The sequence below is a fragment of the Oncorhynchus mykiss genome, chromosome 9 (assembly GCF_057628025.1).
Source record: "Oncorhynchus mykiss isolate SJ-2025 chromosome 9, ASM5762802v1, whole genome shotgun sequence".
Lineage (NCBI taxonomy): Eukaryota > Metazoa > Chordata > Actinopteri > Salmoniformes > Salmonidae > Oncorhynchus > Oncorhynchus mykiss.
Genome location: NC_143030.1, coordinates 69,792,672 through 69,813,343, shown reverse-complemented (window position 1 = coordinate 69,813,343; position 20,672 = coordinate 69,792,672). Strand labels below are relative to the sequence as shown.

Below are 20,672 nucleotides of genomic sequence, written 5' to 3'. Positions count from 1 at the left end.
TGCCGGCCCGGCCGTGCGCCTCTCAACAGGATAACTGTGCTTTCCTTCCATTTTGGTGCGTGGTGGTGACGAAACAAGGTCTGTGTCTGGAGCACAAAAGCAAAAATGTGGATGATGAAATTATTTACAGCATTGTCTGTTCCCCAAAAGCTAAGGAATAGGAATAGTCCATAATACGTTTAGGCTATGAACCAGACCACACAATAGACATGGTATCGATCATAGGCTATAAACAGAATAGCCTACGACTTGTGTGTACACATTCAACTTATTCCCATGTACTTTTTTAGTGTTCATTTTTGTCCAGATAGTTATTTGTGTTCTAAAAAACATTTCGGCTACCATTGTAATAATGGTGCGAGGTATAAATACATTGCCTATATTCCTGACATAGTCGTAAAAGCTTGTGCTCACGAACAGTGATGTTTAACCAGAGAATGGCAAATATTTACAACACCTCCTTCTTTCAGGAAATTCTCAGGACTCCAAATGCCATGTGTGGCTACTAAGTTGAAGCCTCTGCCTGTATTTTCGTACATTTTATGATCATACATCGCTGCGTGTGGTAGACATATTCGTCAGGGACTTAAGTTAGTCAAAAACATTAGTGAAGGAAACCCTTCCCACTGGGCATACGCTGGTTGAATCAACGTTGTTTCCACGTCATTTCATTGAAATTACCCTGACTCAACATGAAATAGAATTTGAAATAACGTCTGGGCCAGTTGGTTCTTATTTCGAGAAATGGCGCACCAGCCATCCACTTCCAGGGTCCTACTGTGGGTGGAATATTACAGACTAAAATCCATTACTTTAACTTAAATCCAAGAAGAATAAACACATGGTAAATCGTATGATGACCTTAGAGCTTCAGCCCCGTAAGACATTAATCGTTTTAGGTATTCGAAGGAGGATTGCCCACGGTGTTCATTTTCCTTACTACCCAAGTGTTGTGGGCATGCCATTTATGTAATACCACAGACAATGTGTTGGCATCTCTGTTTGAAATTGTACACGACTGGTATATAGGTATATCCCTGTTTCAGCGATTAGGCCTTTCAGTTAAGGCCTAGCTTGATTATCCTTCTCAAAATCATTGTGCATATTAATTAGAGCGCATGCAGAAAACGCTGTTGTTAGTGATTTCTGAGCTGGAGAATATCTGACAGTGTTATGGACATGAAGGCTATTACATGAAGGCTACTATGCACTTTGTTTGTTGTTGTCTTGCTATCGACAATAATGAATTCCACAAAGGACCTAATAATGAATTATTCTGCGTGGAGGCTTCGTTTACAGTAAATGTTGTTTTTGGCTTTGGATAATTAGCGCCGTTTAGAACTCTTTATTGAATTGACTCAACAGCACAACGACAGTACGTTTTCTGCAACCTGTCAATATGAATGGTTCATTACTATGTTTTCGACTAGTTTACTTTTTGGAATGTATGAAGTTCCCAATTAAACGTATTATATCAGTTCTTGAGGCGCGCTTCTCCTAAATAATGCAAAGCGCCTTGAGCAAAAAGCGCTATTATAATCCAATCATGATTTGTGATATTCATTATACAAGATATAGAATTCCTTGCGAAATATGAATATTAAGCCTTCCTTAAACTGGATGGTAGCTTTAGGCCTATGCATTTGAGAGTCGAGCTATCGCTTCTTTTTGTGCGTTTATGGATTGTCTAAACCTGAATAATTAAATAGGCCTATATAATGCAATATACTTCTGTCAGGGCCTGAATTATATCCATATGGTTTATGGTCATGCGTCATGATATTCCAATGGTTTCCCAATATGGTATGCAAAGTCTTTGAATGTCATTATAGGATCCAAACTTTCACCATGTTCTATTAGGCTACAATATTAGACGCTACAAGCCTGAACGAGAGGGAATTGACTCACTGCGCTCTAGGCTATATATAGCCAGACTAACTAATGGTAGCTAAGTAACATTTGTCCAACATAAGCTATTTTCGAAAATGCTTTCAAGTTCTTTTACCCGTCCCTTGTGGTGTGACGTGGAATTGTTCATTTTGTGTTTTCATTTAGACAGTATGACTGCATGGTTAGACTACTTTATATGTGCAGGGTAGAACTTATCAGTGTTCACACATTTTTAACTCCTTACTCTCCCTCTCACTGTTCTATAGAACAAAGGGATTTAGCTTTTTCTTACAGCCATTCGGCGTTTTATGGTTAGGCACGTAGAAGATTTTAGTGGTCAAATTCAAGTGCTGTGTCTAGGCAGCTGTCTGCTTTCTTTGTACTTGGATGCAGGCATCGTGTACTTCAACCTTTTATCTTCTGAAAGGGGTCTGTAAACAAACATATTGCAATGCCACTGCCACATACCTCTCCAAAATACCTAGGTCTAGTTATTATAGTATTATTTATTTCTGATGGTTTAAATGGAACAGCAGACGTAATGTGGGCTTTTCTTCCTATAATGTGCTTTAAGGCGACTACCAAAATGCGCCTACATGATTACACACTCTCACAATCTTAAACGTTTTAATTATTGAAACAATAGGGTTTGGGCTATGCAATTATACAATTTGCATACAGATTACCCTTCAGAAAACATATTTTGGAACAGAAGAAGTTAATGATATTTATCATAATCAATACAATGATCATAGTTTTACTTTGTATTGATGATTGGCCAGTAGGGTTCACGTGATTCAACAACAGTGAAAGTTTCCCACATAGGAGAAATCGCACACGGAGGTATTATTTGAATAAATGCAATTACATGATTTAAATACCATACATCCCTCTACTTGATCACATGGCCCAGCCACGTTTGTGATGGGGATTCCAGACGTCATGTATATTTTGAAGGTAATAACCAATGTATGTTCTGTCTGGGACCACAATTAAAACGAGATTTGTTTTCTCTCCGGAAAAGAATGCATATTTAATCGGGCATCTATGTACAGTAGTTACACGATGTAGCCCTAAAGATATGCATACAGTAGAGGATTTCTTACTTCTCAACAGCTGTCAGAGTGAAAGTATTCCATGACAAATCGATTCATTTGTTGCCCAGTGAGACTGTGGGGCCTAAGCAGAAATATGTCCTCAAGCCTAATTCAAAACAAAATAAATTGTCTCCTTTAGACTTTTAGCTTAAATATAGCTAGGTCACCTCTCGAGTAGACTATCATTTTCTAAACCACTGTTCATTTCTGCAATTCAAAGTTAAGATTATTTTATATTTTACACTCCGCGGTTGGTGGATTACAGCTGTTTTGACAGCCGTCGTCGACCAAGGTTAAATTTCACTTGTGCTCTTCTCTCCACGTTCAGCCTGGAACCTTGGTCTTGAGTTTCTCGGCTATTCTCCTCCAGCTCTAACATGATCCAAGAGAAAGGAAAGTAATGAAGAAAATGACTGATTTTGTCGAACTAAGGCACCCTAAACAGAATGTAGTGTATCCTTGTTTTATTCCCGTTTAGTTCACATTTATTTTGAGGCAACACCAAAGATATAGGCTTCCATCAAGGCCATGTCTTGATAAAATAAAATACCATCCGGAGAAAAACTAAATAGAAAAATGTCCCTCAAACATGTGAATGTAGCCAAATGCGTATTCAAAATGTTTACTTTGAACATTGAGTTTTAATGTTTATTTTTCCTTATAGGGAAATGTTAGTCTGTTAGTGGCTGTTAAAAATTTAAATATAGGCTATAAAAGTGGTTTAGATGAAAAATACCCCACATTTCAAAACTGCAATATCTTAAAAGACAACATCTATATCAATCAAAAACAGTCACAATCATTGCCTTGATGAGGAGCAGTTTCAGAGAGGTTAGTCATAGATTCACGATAGATATTTACCTATAATCGCATAAAGCCTGCTAGGCTATGTGTGAAAACACACTTTTCAAAACAGGGGCGCTTCGAGTGTGATGTTGGAATCTTGGTCTCATTGTAAAGCATGGATTTGTTTTAACTTCTCAGTGATCTCGGTACACTTTGTTGGTAGTGTTTAGTCATACATTACAATGTGTGAGAGTAAATTCTGCTGTCTACCAGTAGGCTATATGCTATTGTACAATATACAACGTGTAGTATACTATGTTATGGTAGTAGTAGTAATAATAATCATAATAGTCATAATAATAGTAAGGTCTTACCTGTAGAATTCAAAATCAAATTTAGTCTGCTATATCACATGCTAAACTATGCTACCCTAACCCACTCTCATACATAAATAGCCTCATACTCAAGCTTATCTTTATAATTGCCATAACCTAAGCCAACAAACAGGATTATGTTACTGGTTTTCTTAGTGCTCCTGTGGTGTTTAAATTAATCGTTTGAACCTCCTAGATCTTACCTAAGTGAACTACTACACATCCAAGTGTTCCAAATTGATATATGACAATATCTACTTTCGATCACGTGTCTTTGGCGACTTAGACGGATTGCGCGTCATCTTGCCTTCCTAAATTTCTCCCTTCTGCAGTTCGAATCCAAAACATCTATCTATAGTACGGAGTACGGGGGAAAGATGTTTAACTCGGTGAATCTGGGAAACTTCTGCTCCCAGACGCACAAAGACCGGACATCCGAGTTTGGGGACAGAACGGGCTGCGCCTCAAACATCTATCTCCCGAACTGCACTTACTACGTCCCCGAATTTTCCGCCGTCTCTACGTTTCTTCCACAGGCCTCGTCGCGGCAGATAACCTACCCATATTCTTCAAATCTGCCTCACGTGCAGCCGGTACGGGAAGTTTCCTATGGATTGGACCCTTCTAGTAAATGGCACCATAGAAGCAATTATGCATCATGCTACTCTGGAGAGGATCTGGTGCACAGGGACTGTCTTCCGTCATCCACCATGACAGAAATGCTTATGAAAACGAACGAGAGTGTGTACAGTCATCACCACCACCACCACCACCATCCCAGCTCCAACCATTCCTCCACAGGGTTCTACCCCGGAGTGGGGAAAAACAACGTCCTCCCTCAAGGTTTCGACCGCTTTTTTGAGACCGCATACTGCGGCGCGGACAATCAGTCAGCAGAGAATTGTTTACATAAGAGCGAGGCTAGTAAACTGGAAACAGAGTCCCAGCAGCCAGCGGCTCTACTGGGCGCCCCAGACCAGGACAAGGACCCAGAGGATGAGGAGGAACATACACATTCGGGCTCGTGTACTTCTTCAGCCACAAAGGATGGCAGTGCCAGCAAGAACAGCCACTCGAGTAGGTACCGAAGCTATAAATGGAGAAAGGTTAAGGGACTAGCCGAGTGTTTTGTCGGTCAGATTTTATGTGGAGTTTTATAAGCATTCAAAGGATTTTATTGTAACCTACAAAGCTCTTTCTTACAACGAGAATACTTTTTACGATGGGAAAGTGCTTTGAAAAAAAGAATGTTATACACAGACGCTTCTATCTTAGAGTCCGTGAAATTTTAAGAGCGCGCTATTGTGACAAATGCTAACTTTGATCATGAACTTGCGTTGGGCATTTTAAGGGATTTTCTCCTTGGTTTGTCGTGAGTAAAAACCAATTGGGCAGAACATTGCTTTTGGTATCTTGTTAATTTTCTTTTAGCAGCTTGCATGCAAACTAACCCTACTAAAAGATGCTGGGAGATTATTAGCCTTGTGCACATGGAGGCAAACTAGTATTCTTAATTCAGCTATTGACCAAATGACAGGCTCCATAAGTATCCATCTAGGCTATTTATATGTATCTGGAGACAAATTGAATCAGTCGTAGAGACTCGGTTATGTGTTTGTGTCCATATCTGGACCATGCTCGTGTCCGCAATTCAAGCTCTGTACCGCAGTATGAACAGTGTTGGGGAGTAGTGAACTACATGTAGGCTAGTTCAACTAGTAATTTCATTCAAATTTGCTGTAGCTTGCTCGTTGAAATCAATTCAAATCTTGGTACTGTTTTCAGTAGTTTATTACTGTTTTTGTCATGTAGCGGTGTAGCTAAAATAAATGATGGGTAAAGTAGACAGGAATTTCCTTTCTTTTTCTGCATCAGACCACCTGCCGGATTTTCCCTTGAAACATAGTTTTAGGGTTAAATAAGCTAAATGACACATTATGTTAACATCTAACTCCAAGGTGACCTGTTCTTGTCATTTGTAGTCAGATTAAGGTCTGATGCTTTTTCATGAAGTTGTTTGCATGAAGTGCTACTACTTTTTCAAAGTTTCAAAGTTACTCCAGTTAAGGTATGTTATATGTTTCTTAAGGGTATTTTTAGTGTATCTTAAGTTCTTCCAGTGTGAAGTAATTGATAGCTTGTTAAACTACATTTTCAAAGTAGCTTCCCCAACACTGAGTATGAAAACACATTCTGTCCAAATGTAGTCTATATAGCTACATTTGTGTTAGCATCAAAGCTACATCTATGTGTATTGCATTTAGTTATGAATGGGTATGTGTAAATTGTGGTCAGTATGAACTGAGAACCCTTTTCCTTTCGGTTAGCCCTGAGATATCTATGTCTGAATTTGCAGTGATTTATACACACACACACACACACACACACACCACACACCACACACACACACACACACACATTGGCGTCTGTTTGTGTAGCCTAATGTTGCACAATCAGAGCATTACTGTAGAGATGTTTTATGTCGTTGTACTTAGTCTTTTTCATGAGATGTTGACCACAACTGTGATGTATTGCCATTTTGAGAGCCATTTTAGCTTTACAAGAGGATTAATATCTCATATATATAACAACATTTCAAAAAACCATGAAGGAGTGTGCAAATGTATAGTTGAATTCCATGGGAATGCCCCGCAACCTGCAGCCGTACACATTTTGTTATTGTATATTTGTAATAAATAAATACATACTTAGAGGCTGTAAGTTGATTTTCTTTGCACTTTGTGTGCGTGGGATAATTTAATAGTCTTTATGGCTGATTGATTTGATATATTACGTGTTGGATGTTGACATAATTGGTACCATTAAATGAATGCTTCTAGAAATACCTGAATAGTGTATTCACAGAAAGAGCCTACGTACTTTATGTTGATGTTAATACGTGTTAGCTAGGCTACTTTAACTTCATGTGAATATCCGTTCGTGAATGACAAACTATTCCTTGAAACTTTCGTTGATCATGTCCTTCCTGTTTGATTACCCCAGGTACTCCTCGCACGAGGAAGAAGAGATGTCCATACTCCAAATTTCAGATTCGAGAATTGGAGCGGGAGTTCTTCTTTAACGTTTACATCAATAAAGAGAAACGGCTGCAGCTTTCCCGGATGCTGAACCTCACCGACCGACAGGTTAAAATCTGGTTTCAGAATCGAAGAATGAAAGAAAAGAAATTAAGCAGAGATCGTTTGCAATATTTTTCTGGAAACCCTCTATTGTGAGCATGTGAGGAGTGTTAAAGCATATGCCTAATGATTATAGTCAAAGGCCAATGACACTCTTTTCTCAGTGAATTCTTATCACCAGTAATAAACAAAGTTCAAGTTACAAAAAAGAGCCCAGCTCAGCAGCCACGTTGAGCAACTAAATATTATGATGAGGTTATTTCTATTTACAACATATGGGGTTTCTCTATGTATGCGTGATTAAGCCGCCATTTTCCTGTAGCCTTCGTGCACAGAATAATTTATACTTCAGATTTAGGCCTACAGGTGATATAATAATCATTGATATGCTGTAGTTCATATGAATTTCCATGTATTTACCACGAATTTTAATTCTGTGTATTTACTTGTGCATTTCACAAGTATATTATTTGTTGAATATTAAATGTTACCACACAATTTGGAAGCAATGATAGGCCTGTATTGGATATTTAAAAATGTCTCTTCCCTCTGGTCGTTGTATAGGTAGGTATATGTATTGCCTATGTGTAGCCTACCATGAAACCACGATTCTCTTTTCGACTAGACTATTGAACACAAAATAGTATTTACAGGCTTCATTTTTGCCATTGAGAACTGTGACGTGTACAATTTGTATTGATGGTTTCCCTTGTACAGACTGTGCATTCGTGATTGTAAATATGATTTCATTTTTCATTTCTCACCCCCTTTCGGTGCTGCTATTTTCTTTACACCGCCCAAACAAGCGGTGTACTTTAAAAGCTTTAATGTTAACGCTCCTTTAAATTATTTGCTTTATGCTCGGTGTTGGCTATGGAAGATGAGGAGGAAAATATGGAGCTGTGCCTGTGTATCATTATTATATAGATACCTGTGAAATAAACAGACATATAGACAACAAACAGACTCTGGTGGATTTTGTCATAGATTTTATTATTGACCATGGCTATCTGCTGGTCATTTTCAAAGGGAAGTGATTAAGAGTGGTAGCCAATGGTTGAAAAGGATTGCCAAAACATCTGACTGCATTTGTGTCTTAGATTTTATTTTTAACCATTAAGTCTATCTGATGTTAATTTTTAAGGGATTTGAGTGGGGTATTTCTCGGGGTATTTATGTATATCAACTATTGTCATCTAGGAATAGGCCTTCCCTTTTTATGCAAACATTTTCTGACAAAAAAGTTGAGGGAGTGTGTTGTGGGACTGTTGAGGGGTACATTCATATAGGAGTGCATATTTGAGCTTTTCCTCAAATACGGGTTAGACACAAACAACAACATGCAAACTAGGCTACATTTCAGAAACGCAGAGAAAGAAAGAGGTACGGGATCCTTCTTTAGTGCCCACTAAATGGAATCGCCACTCTTGCAGTCTAGACACTGCCATAAAGACAAAGGCACTAAATTGACATTTTTTCTCTTAATTGCACCGTCTGTTCGGGGGGAATGGTGCTCACTTCCGCAGTAAATAGTAAACAAGTAAGACTGGCTGTCGGAACAAAAAAACTTGACAACTACACTGTTCAACCTGACCTCGGGCCGGTGTTGTGCACATACGACTGCATATATGATACACACACACGCACGCGAGCGCACACACACACACACACACACACTTTAGCCATATGGCAGACAGACATTTCTGATTAAAACGGACCCCTAAAATTAGATCTTGGAATTCCAGGTCAATGGTGGTAGGTGTATGTGCATATCTATAAATATCGAGGACATATCGAGGACATCACTGGTGTGTGACTGATTTGATAGATTGTGTGTGTGTGTGGATAGGCCTACGTGCCTGCGCCCGCGTGCTCACAGAGCATATGTCTATGGAAGATTGCACGTGTATGTATTAACTACAATGTATAATTAAAAGTAGTCTTTGAACTTCAATAATGTCAAGGCTTTCACCTCTAACCCGCTGCAATAAAGTGGAATCAAGGAGCCCCTTTTGCCCGGAAATTTGCGCAGGAGGGGTATCGACCAATGGGAGTGAGTGGGAACAGAAAAAGGAATGTGTAGAGAGTCCAACTTTGACCCATGCCATTAAACTACAGCAGGTAACTTTTCCAGCTTTAGCACGCCCAGTAAATACACTTTATTGTCCCTGTAAAATGTATATTTTTTCACGCATGAGAAGTTTTATAACATGTTGGCATGAGCTTTAATACCTATTTCATATTTCCATCGTTTCTTGTGGAAAATAATGTATAGATAATGCATTTGGGTTATGTTCTTTGAAAGGATGCAGAATTCCATTCAATTTTGTTATCTCTCTCTCTCTCTCTCTCTCTCTCTCTCTCTCTCTCTCTTTGTGTGTGTGTGTTTTTTCTATGTAACACACTACCCAGTCCCCCTCCAGAATGAAACTGAGGGCGGAAGAGGGGGATGTTGTTTGTGACAGGAGATGAGGAGGGAGATGCTAGAAGGCAGAGATCAAGGCTAGAAGACTTCACTTGTCACACCCACCAACCTTGGCCCTGGGACGATGACGTCGGTCATTTGTTGGATTTCTTTGCCACACATATTCACCGTCCTCTAACTGCAGAGGCTCGAGGCTCCTCAAACTGCCTATCAACCACAGGGGGCCAGAATTCACCCCGGAATGTGTTGGTCGCACAATGGGAGAGCATTGTTTTGTTTCCTTTGCTTCAATAGGCGTTATAAAGTTATAGGACACTAGAAACATCATGTTATTCTTTTGATGGATGCTTTTATTCATACGTCATTAAAATGTAGGCCTACATGGAATCTTCGATATTGAATTACATTTTATTTTGTTTTGGTTGTCTTATAGTTTTAATGTGATGATCGTGGTTGATCCTGAGAAACGACGAGAGAATGGATACTATGCAGCCGGCGGTTGGTTCAGTTGAGCTGATCCCGTTGGGCGCTTGGCTATTAGGAAGGAAAATGGCGGGTCTGTCACAGACGAACGCAATGAGACGGCCTGGAGAATGGCATTTCGTAAGAGCAAGTACATGGCAGGTGATTCAAGAATGTTGAAAAGGAACTAACCTAACAAATAGCGAAATCTTTAATGACTCTTTTCGAAGTGATAGTAGCTAATGGTTATTTGAATGGATTGTATGGCATTTTAGGCACCGATCAAATAATTCGAATGTATGTGTTTTTGACTCCATGTATGTGTCATTGTTATGGTTTATGTGTTTTGTGAGTACTGAAGGACTGTTTAATTTCGTTGATGTTTTTAACATTCCTTTATCTTATCCATACATGTTTTCAGTTGGGAAGTATAAATACACTGTCTAAATTACGTGTCGTTGTAATTAAAGGTGGATTTCTTGAAATTATGTTTGTGCTCAATCATTTTCTCCACATTTTAGTCAGGTGCTATGTCAGGACTAGTTAAATAAAGGTTAAATAAAAAAATATAGAAAAATAAACGTGGTTTATAATAGGAGCGCAGTGTTTTGAAAGCACAAGCCCGCGCTATCAAGTTCCTCAGAGTGTAACTTGATAAAGGCCTAGATTTTGAAAATAATTCTGCAATGAGTTCTGCAACGCACTCAACATATATCCTCTTGCATAAACAAATGAACGGGTGCTTACAACCAAAAAATAGATTACATCAAAAATGAAAAATGTCAATTTTGATACAAATTGCAATTTAATATTTGTTTTGCAATGAGTTCTCGCCATAGTGATTTCCAATGTACATGCGCTTATACGTACATATATGTGGCTTACCTTCCCCCTATGTGATGAAAGCCCAAAGCTGTAGATGTACAATAGCCTACGTCGAAGAAACTAACCTGTGGTCCCTTGTGTGGTCGTAACCATATTGGAATGTAATATAATATCAATGTGTGCTTTCCGATTACCACCTTTGATTTATAATTGTCTTTAAGAAGCTACATGCCTCAGCCATACATTCCCACATTCACAGGGTGTGGACGTCTGCTTGCAAGGAGCTCAACCTCGTTACATCAAATTGGAAATATATATCATGGTGGTCATGGCGGCCTGCAATGCAAACTAGTTTTGGCGTCCCTCGGTCTCTATATGCGCAACATGGGAAGGGGATGGGCGGCTTATGCGTAATCCTGAATGTGGGTAGCCTGTCTGTTTTCTTTACTCGGCATGATGGTAAATATATTAGTAGACTGAATAAAGTTTAAAGACGTAAAACATAAATGTGTCTGTGCTTATTCTATACTAAATACAAATCAACAACTATTTAGTAATATAACGAATGGAAATGACATACCTACGAGCAAATGAAACGTACCCCTACGTCTGTGTGTGCGCGTACGCTTAAGTAGGCCTAAACATACGTGCGTACATCTCACGTCAGAATTAGACATGTTCCAATGTTCCTCAAACGCCATAATGTCGAGGTAGATAGAGTAAGGTACAACTCACACACACGCATTCAGCATTTTCACTCAAGGTTATGACATCGGTATTACACACATGAATGTCATGATTTCAGGATGCTGGTTTAAGTTTGCAAACCTCCTAAAGGTGACATTACAGCAGCATTTAACATTATCTCTCTATCACAAATCAATAAAAACCCATTTGAGAATACTTTTTCATTTTATAGAATATAATATATTGCCATACCCATAGAGAATGATAGAGGCCTCTAGTGGCCAAAAGGCCATAACAGCATGGGCTCCCTGTTGGAGTCATGTCCAACTGGGTCATCAGGAGGGATAAGAAATAGTAATGAAGAAAATTGACTACTTCAAAATGGAGATAGCCTCGATGGCGCTCATGCTGTCACAGGTGCTTAATGGCACAGATTCAAAGATGAGTCCTCGAGGTCTCTATAGTCATACCCCAGGTTCCATGTATGTGAAAACAAGAAAAGTGGTTTTAATGGAAATTGTAAGATCATAAACATAATATCCCTTTTATTCCATACATGTGTACAATTATACTATGTTGGTGCACTAAACTTACTCTAAAAATTAAACATTGTTTACATGTTGCTTGTGTGTGGGTAATGTTCAGACCGAAATCAAGACACACAAAAATAGCGTTCAGCCTACAGGCTACATGCCATTGAAGAGCATACATGGACAAAAATATCATTTTTATTGTAAATTTCAGTGTTAGATATTGTTAACATATTCTGAGACATGATTACAAAAATTGAATTCTAGCTTTAGAATGGAAGACTGTGAGGCCTAGATTCAATCAGATCAAGCGCTAACCGTTGATAGCAGACACCTGCATAGCAGATGTTTTGGTGGTTTTGGAGGTGTAGCTGCGTTGGAGCTGTCAAAACGGTGAGCAGCTGCGTTAGCTCACTCGCGTTAGAAGTTCAGAATGAGAAAGTTTAGGCGTTATAGAAATAATGACGCTCAAATTGAAATTCATTAAACGAAATAATGAAGGTTTCTATCATCCTAATGGAGGTGTAGATTACATCTCACATTCCAGGGTTCCAACTTGTAAACAAGGCCGCATGGATTTGCCCAGGAGCCGCTTGTGGATTTGATAGCTCTAACGCAGTTCCACCTCGGACAACGCCAAAACAACCCCAATACAGATGTTGGCTAAAGCGGATCTGATTGAAGGGAGTCCTGGATTCCATTTCTAACAAGATGGTGAAATGATGGACAGGTGAGGAAACCAATCAAAACAGTCTGGTATTACTTCTAACGTTTAGTGGTTGGTGGAGAAATATCAGCATTCTCCACAGCCTATATGCATTAGCATAATCTTCCTATTTGAAATAGGCCACAGCATTTAGCTAATATTATTTATTTTAGGTGAAAATGGCCTTGGCATCACACCATTCAATATACATAAACATGAATAATGTACATGAATGTCTGTTAGGCTATTAGCTAGACTATTTGTTATTTGCTTCGAAATTAATCAAAGCGTCTCTAATTGTCAATATGCTTAAACCTTTTTCATCCGGTTCGTTTGAACTTTTTGCTATGCAACTGAAATTGCTCTGGTGTTATCTGAATTAGACTTAAGGAACAGAAGAAGTCGTGGGCCGATGGGCCAGACTTAAACAACCTCGAAATTCACGGACACGTTTTTCATTCAACGTTCCAATTCAAATGAGACATAGGCCTAGTAACCATTGTTACATTTTTGCATCCGTTTAAAATACAAGACGTGCAAAGTCTGATAATCCCTATTTATCATTGCTCGTGATGAAACATATATATTTTTTAAGAGTTTGGATTGCCCCTTTCATTATAAAGCGTCATAGCCAACACACGAGCAATAACAACACTCAACACACAAGGGGCCCTGCATTGTTTGGCAGTAGTTGCTAAACCTGGTAGCCTACTGTTTTGTCGATGTCCCTATATATTACCTTAGTAATGGGAATATCAATCGTGTTGAGGATATATATTCGAGTATAAAACAACAAAACACTAGACATATATATGCCTTATGGATAGCCATTTAAAAAAACATGAATTCAAAATTAAAATGTTACTTTCGCCTTGGTTTATCAATATCAGAAAACATGAACTAGAGCCCTATTGTTATGCAACGTGTTAAATGCTAGGACGTTATTTTCATGGGGAAACGACGGTACGTACGCTCTGTGAAAAAAGGTTCTGAGTAGAAGCAAAAAGGTTATATTGCTTGCTTCATATATGGCATCCCTAAAGGTTCTATACAGGACAATTTAGTAGGGTTCTTTGATCAGAACCGCATGGCTTCTTCTTCACTGAACCAAAACTGGTTCCACATAGAACCTTTGGGTTCCATTTGGGTTCTTTAATGGAAGTAATCGATATAGAACCTTTGGGAACCCAATTTCGGTTATATATTGAACCTTAAGGGGTGCCATATATGAAGCAAGCATGGAACCGTTTTTGGTTCTATCCAGATTAGTTTTTTCTAAGAATGGGTATAAACTATAGAATATAGTATATATGTAACAACATATATATTCGCAATGGATTTAAGAATGTCTGAGTCGAAGCTTCAATTAGTACTAAATTAAAAAAAAACTACACAAATGTCTGCTTAATAGTCTACATGTACACATGAAATTACACTTGATATTTGTCTAGAAAAGTTCTGGTCCTTTGTCTTCAATAAACAATTTACACGTGGCATAAATGTTCATTTTTCTCCCTCAGTTTGATATCACGCCTGCAATTATATGAATGACATATTACACACGAATTACAAACGAGTTGGAGTGGAAAAGAAAGGCCAGAACTATAATAATCCTTGATATCATTTTAAACGTAAAGAAAAAGATTTTGCCACGAACCATTCTTAATGGACTCCTGATAAATTGTAGATGGATCATAGAGGCCATATTTAATTGAATGTTCTAGCTTTTGGTGATTAAAAAAACACCGAAATATGCTTAGGCGTTACTAGGACTTCTAGGAGTACACATACAAGGAATAGCACTTCCGTAAAATGCTCTAGAAAAATAGGGCTGCTAAAGTAATTAAAGACAAAAATACACTTTGGAATACTCACAATGGTTAACATTTTAAATAGATTTTAATCGAACAAACGTTCTTGTGTTACTGCTGGTGCAACAACGACTAAGCTACAGTTATTTGATTGTATAGGTTAGCTTAATGCAAAGTCTACCTCTTATGAAAATCAGTTTGCCTAACAAGTCTAGGCCTACCCGAGAGTGGGGCTGATAATATGTACGTCCATTGGATTGTCTTAATGTATTGACGAATACCAGAACGAAGTGACTTTCCTATAGTGGCGTTTGCAGCGACTTCCAAGAAAGAATCATATTTATCGAATTATTTGCGCGGTCTTGTTTTTATGTTAGCCTATCTTAACGATTACTCATTGAACTATATTTCATTTCGGCTATACCCACGTAACTGATTGCAAAATATTTTCTCCACCCCTTTGTTCCTTCCTCCCATGGCTTTTCCCCCTAAATCTCTCCGCTAGGTGGCGCCCTTTCACCGTACAAAAATCAATTTGCTTAACAACTTGACCGCTTTGACGTCACCTTAGTCTGGAGCGTCAATGCCACTTCCACGCCGCTATTGGTCTGAAAATCACATGACATGGAGCTCCAAGAATCCATAATTATGTTGCTGATATTTTTGGCTCCAAAAAGTTGTCAGTGTCCTACTGTCCTTATTCTCCTCGAGAAAAACCGTTACCACAGGAACACAAAAGACACCAACAACACCAACAATAAAAAATAATGTCATGCCAGGATAACATTGCTGCCGGTCATTTCCTGATGGATTCTTTGATGGGAGGATCATCTTCTTCCTATAGAGGCGAGGGCTTCTCCAGCAGCAACCCAGGAATGTACATCCACTCGGCTGCATCTGAGTATGGATGCTCAATGATGAGACATTTTGGAGTAGTTGGATCGCCCCTTCCCAAAAAAGACGAGGTTCCTCCGAGTAGCCACCCTCTCGGCTCCTACCAAGATGCGCTTTACCTGTCATCCCAACTGGGCACTTGGACCTCTGTTTCTAAAACTAACAGTGACGAGCAACCTGTTGCCCAGTCCAGTTTACATCCGTGTTCGTTTCCAATCGACAACGTCAAAAAGGAGGCGTTATGTTGTCTGTATCAGGGTGACAGTAGCAGCAGGGCTAATACTGACAATACAGAGTCGGCTACTTACATTCAGATTGGGAACAATAGCAGCAGCCAGACGGACCAAACCGCTGTCTCGGAGGTGTCCGAATGTTATGGAGGAGTAAGACGGGTATACCCAGGAGAGAGCAGGGAACAGCGAGAGGAGCAGTTCGGGACAGGCTTTGCGTCTTTGGCACCGGTGACGACATCTGTTGAATCACCAAGAGAATCAACGGTTAACAAATCTACGCAGGAGAAAGTTAGCGAGGAAACAGGCATCGAAGAGGAAGAACAGCGAAAGCGCAAGAAAGAAGAGAGTGCAAAGACTGACAGTTGTTCTGATAACTCTGACGAATTGAAAGGTAATCCAGAAAGCTCCCACCCCCCACTCTCTCTCTCTCTCTCTCCTTCTCTCTCTCTCACGCACACTCACGCGCGCGCGCACACACACACGCACACACACACACACACACACACACACACACAGTGCAATGTACTTCCAATCCTACAATAAAGCCTCTGCTAGAGAGTATACTAAAATATCCTCTGCATGCATGTCATTCAGTGTTTTGGTTTTTATATTGTTGGTTTGCTACTGTATATCTACGCTATGTATATATCGGAGACATTCTGGACAGGCATTTCACGGTCTGGCCTAGCAGGGGTTACTGTGGTCACGGCACTTATCACCTTTCTATTTAATGTGCGAAGGTGAGTTGGGCAGTTATCATTGAAATTAACAAGATCACACACTCATAACGCGCGTGCACCGTAAAACAGATAGACCAGACAAACACACACACGCCTCAATTTCCATAATTACTGTTTTTGGTAAAACAGTGTAGGCCTGCGATTGACTTTTTAGACTGAAATAACATTCATAAAGATGGAGAGGTAATACTACTTTCCTTACATGAGATCTTTGATTGAGAAAAAGCTTAAACGGCATTTTAATTATTATGGTGGATAGATAGCGTATACAAGGAAACACAAATGGTGAATATATATATATATATATATATATATATATATATATATATATATATATTGTTAACGAATGTTCAATGTATTATTATTATAGTTATTATGATTATACAACTAAGATTCAACAAAACAACCATTAAAATGCAACCATCATTATAGTCCCCATAACTTTCCAGTTGAAATTTGACTAATTTATGCTGCTATACTGCTTAAAAAAATATCCATTGTTTGTTTTCTCAACAGTGTCGACTACATATTTTCCGGTACCGCTATTTGAAGGCTAAATGCGCCACACATCGGGTTATTTTAACTGCTACAATGTAGCCTTCCTTTTGGTATTATGGACTATTCATTAACCCTATATTATTCCCTTTGCGTCGTCTTTTAGGGGCGAAATAAAACCGTTGATGATCCAGAGATGCCCTTCTTATATTCTCCTCTTTTGTTTGAATTCATTTCATCAATCGTTTAAAAAGGTTGGGCATTTAATAGGCAGTCGAAGAGTTGGGACTAAAAAACATGTTATTCATGTACCCTGAAATATGGAATATGCGTAATAAATATTAAACTATTTCCAATCTAATTTGCGTGTCCGTATAGCCTCAAACCACATAAAGGCTACATGGTGGCTGGGCTTGTATAGTTCCCCTATAGCCTCAAACCACATAAAGGCTACATGGTGTCTGGGCTTGTATAGTTCCCCTATAGCCTCAAACCACATAAAGGCTACATGGTGGCTGGGCTTGTATAGTTCCCCTATAGCCTCAAACCACATAAAGGCTATATGGTGGCTGGGCTTGTATAGTTCCCCTATAGCCTCAAACCACATAAAGGCTACATGGTGGCTGGGATTGTATAGTTCCCCTATAGCCTCAAACCACATAAAGACTATGTGGTGGCTGGGTTTGTATAGTTCCCCTATAGCCTCAAACCACATAAAGGCTACATGGTGGCTGGGATTGTATAGTTCCCCTATAGCCTCAAACCACATAAAGGCTATATGGTGGCTGGGCTTGTATAGTTCCCCTATAGCCTCAAACCACATAAAGGCTACATGGTGTCTGGGCTTGTATATTGTCTGTAGGCCAATAGCACAGGGACAGACACTGTAGAATCCCGTCAAAATAAATAGGCCTAAATTATGTTTCAATTTAAACTATTTGTATTTTCGTTCCAAGCGTTCCAAGAAAGTAAAAAAATAGGTACTTATTAAACCCGTGTATTTAAAGAGCGTGGACATTTGATTCAAGCTCAAGAACTTGAATGTGCATTTGAGATAAAGACTGGCAGAGACCGTCCAGACATTGCGGTGCGGCAGTGCAGACCTGACGCAGACCAATTGGAATGCAGTATTTCTGATATAGTCTGTCTTGAACATGGAAGTAGAACTTCAGTAGGCCTATGCTCACCTTTTCCATGTTTTTATGTTTACAGATGATTTTACATTGGAAAATGCTCCGGGAAACTGGTTAAAAGCCAAAACTGGACGGAAGAAGAGATGCCCGTACACGAAGCATCAGACGCTCGAGCTGGAAAAGGAGTTCTTGTTTAACATGTATCTGTCTCGCGAGCGCCGTCTGGAGATCAGTAAGAGTATCGATCTGACCGATAGACAGGTAAAGATCTGGTTCCAGAACCGAAGGATGAAGCTCAAGAAACTCAATAGTGAAAGTCGGGGTCGGGATCATCTTATGGCGGCCTACAACTTCACCTGAAATTATATTATCTATAAAACCCTTCCATTCACACACTCACACACACACACACACACACACACACACACACACACACACACACACACACACACACACACACACACACACACACACACACACACACACACACACACACACACAGTATTTCGTCATACAATGACAATATTTCAACGATACCCAAGAGTACACGACTTAATGAAGGAAGGACTTCAGCACTTGAGTTTGCCTTTCAACACATGAACATTAAATAGCGGTGCCGTTTCCATTGTTATATAAAGCAAATATATAAGTGAAGGCCTGTAATGAACACCAACACTCAAGCAGCTTAGAACTGCTGGAATTGAAAAAAATATTCGTTTTGTTTGTTCTCGAGCAATGTCCTCTTACTCCCTAGCTTCATCGTGTTGCCTTTAGTTTTCTGCTGCTATGTGTCATAGGCTATTCTTGCACTGGACTTTTTGCATCCACATTGTTGCTCGCGTCATATTTGTCCCGTTGATTATTCCTATAGAAAATATAGTTTGTCCTTCCCCTTATTATCCATTTGGCACTATGTTAAGAGAGAGAGAAAGAGAGGGAATGAGAGAGAGGCTGCGGATAAGAGAAATTGGGAAGATCATGGCCGTTTTAATAGGAGAGAGACCATTACGTTGATTTAATTATTATCCAGGTGAGCACTGTAAGTCAAGGTCATAAAATTCTAACGTCAGAATCGTCTCGTGGTAGAAGCGCCCAGCTAGGGGTGGATTTTATGATCTGCAAATATAATGTGCTAGCTGGCTGCTGCAGTTAAGATGCATCGTTTAAAGGTGTGTGGAGGAGAGGAGGGACAGGCTACTCTACACATAGGAGAGGGTCTGCTATGCCTACTGGATAGAACGAATGCGCTCGGGGGGTTCCCTCTGCTACGGAGGCAGGCTGCAGCCTTCTATTGTGGATACTGCATCTCAGCAAGAAAGGAAACAGATGGATGATTATCAACAACAATTACAACGACAACAAGGACAGCATGGATAAATGAGGACCACGACGACAGAGTGTGTGTGAGGAAATGCAAGGTAGGACACAAATAGATATTTATTCTACTGTTATTTTGAGATGAGTAGCCTATGTCCGCCGGTTGCTCAGCCAAAGGCGCTTGGTTGACAGCTCTTGTTATTGCTGCTACTGGTCTTGTCTTTTATGTCTACATGATTGCCATTTCTGGAGACATTAGAACAGTTTATGACATATTCTGATGTTCTTCAGCATTTTGTCTAACGAGCTTTCCCATTTATTGGTTCGGCATTTTTAGACACCGTGTATTATTCTTATATTAATAGTTTACACGATAAGCCTATTTAGCATAGCATGAGAGAGGCAAGAATATCATTTGGGTAATAGCTATGTTATTGTAGACATACAATAAAATCCTTACTTGGCTTTGAATATTTTTGCTGTTTATTTCGTTTCCCTTCCGGTTGGAACACCACGTCTCGCGCAGCTGAAGCGTGGTTTAGGTAGTTTCATGTTGTTGGGATTCGCTTCCTGGCTCCGCAACAAGAAACTGCCTTGATTACGTCAGTTCGTCTTCATCAAGGGCGACACTTTCCTTTAAATTACACCCTAGGCTCTGACTGAAATCATCACAAATGGCATTGTAAATGAACTGGAGCTTTAATAGCCGGGACGGACACTTTTTCTCCCCGGCTCTCATGTTTGTGGCGGGCTGTAAATCGTACTCTAGCTTCTCAGATGGAGAATGAGTTGTAAACGACATGGGGTAGACGTTAGACCGCTATTGTTGCCTTATCATTTTGTTCCTGGTTTTTGGTTAGGTTTCCCCTGATTTTGGTTTAGGTTGGGTTTTGGTTTCTAGACCATGAAATGATGGGAATGTCCTTTACAGGCTTAGCTTGGTCGGCCACCATCTAAAGATCACACGGCTATCAGGCCAGCCAGCCAAATGTTGACATAATTTTATTTTCTCTAAAATGTGTAAAATGTTATTGATCTTAAAGCTGGAAACAATGTATGTTGTATTCATGTGGGCTCTTTAATCTTCTTCTGAATGTAAGTGTTCGTTGGTACACATAGTCCAGTAT

The 20,672-nt window shown here is 39.5% G+C and overlaps 2 protein-coding genes and 1 long non-coding RNA gene across 3 annotated transcripts; 2 read left to right on the top strand and 1 right to left on the bottom strand.

The window, feature by feature from the left end:
* Window positions 1-4,329: 4,329 nt before the first annotated feature.
* LOC110532674 (homeobox protein Hox-C11a) lies at window positions 4,330-8,249 on the top strand. The gene is made up of 2 exons (XM_021616765.3): window positions 4,330-5,224; window positions 7,151-8,249. The coding sequence occupies exons 1-2, from the start codon at window positions 4,525-4,527 to the stop codon at window positions 7,381-7,383; spliced, it is 933 nt and encodes a 310-aa protein (XP_021472440.1). The 5' UTR covers window positions 4,330-4,524; the 3' UTR covers window positions 7,384-8,249.
* Window positions 8,250-12,396: 4,147 nt separating this feature from the next.
* Window positions 12,397-20,320, bottom strand: LOC149981316 (uncharacterized). The gene is made up of 2 exons (XR_016483402.1): window positions 20,006-20,320; window positions 12,397-16,098 (listed from the first exon to the last, which is right to left on the bottom strand). It is a non-coding gene; the product is annotated as an uncharacterized LOC149981316 (long non-coding RNA).
* LOC149981317 (homeobox protein Hox-C10a-like) lies at window positions 15,501-19,646 on the top strand. The gene is made up of 2 exons (XM_090185190.1): window positions 15,501-16,251; window positions 18,308-19,646. Exons 1-2 carry the CDS (start codon window positions 15,501-15,503, stop codon window positions 18,586-18,588), a joined length of 1,032 nt encoding a protein of 343 aa, XP_090041316.1. The 3' UTR covers window positions 18,589-19,646.
* Window positions 20,321-20,672: the final 352 nt, after the last annotated feature.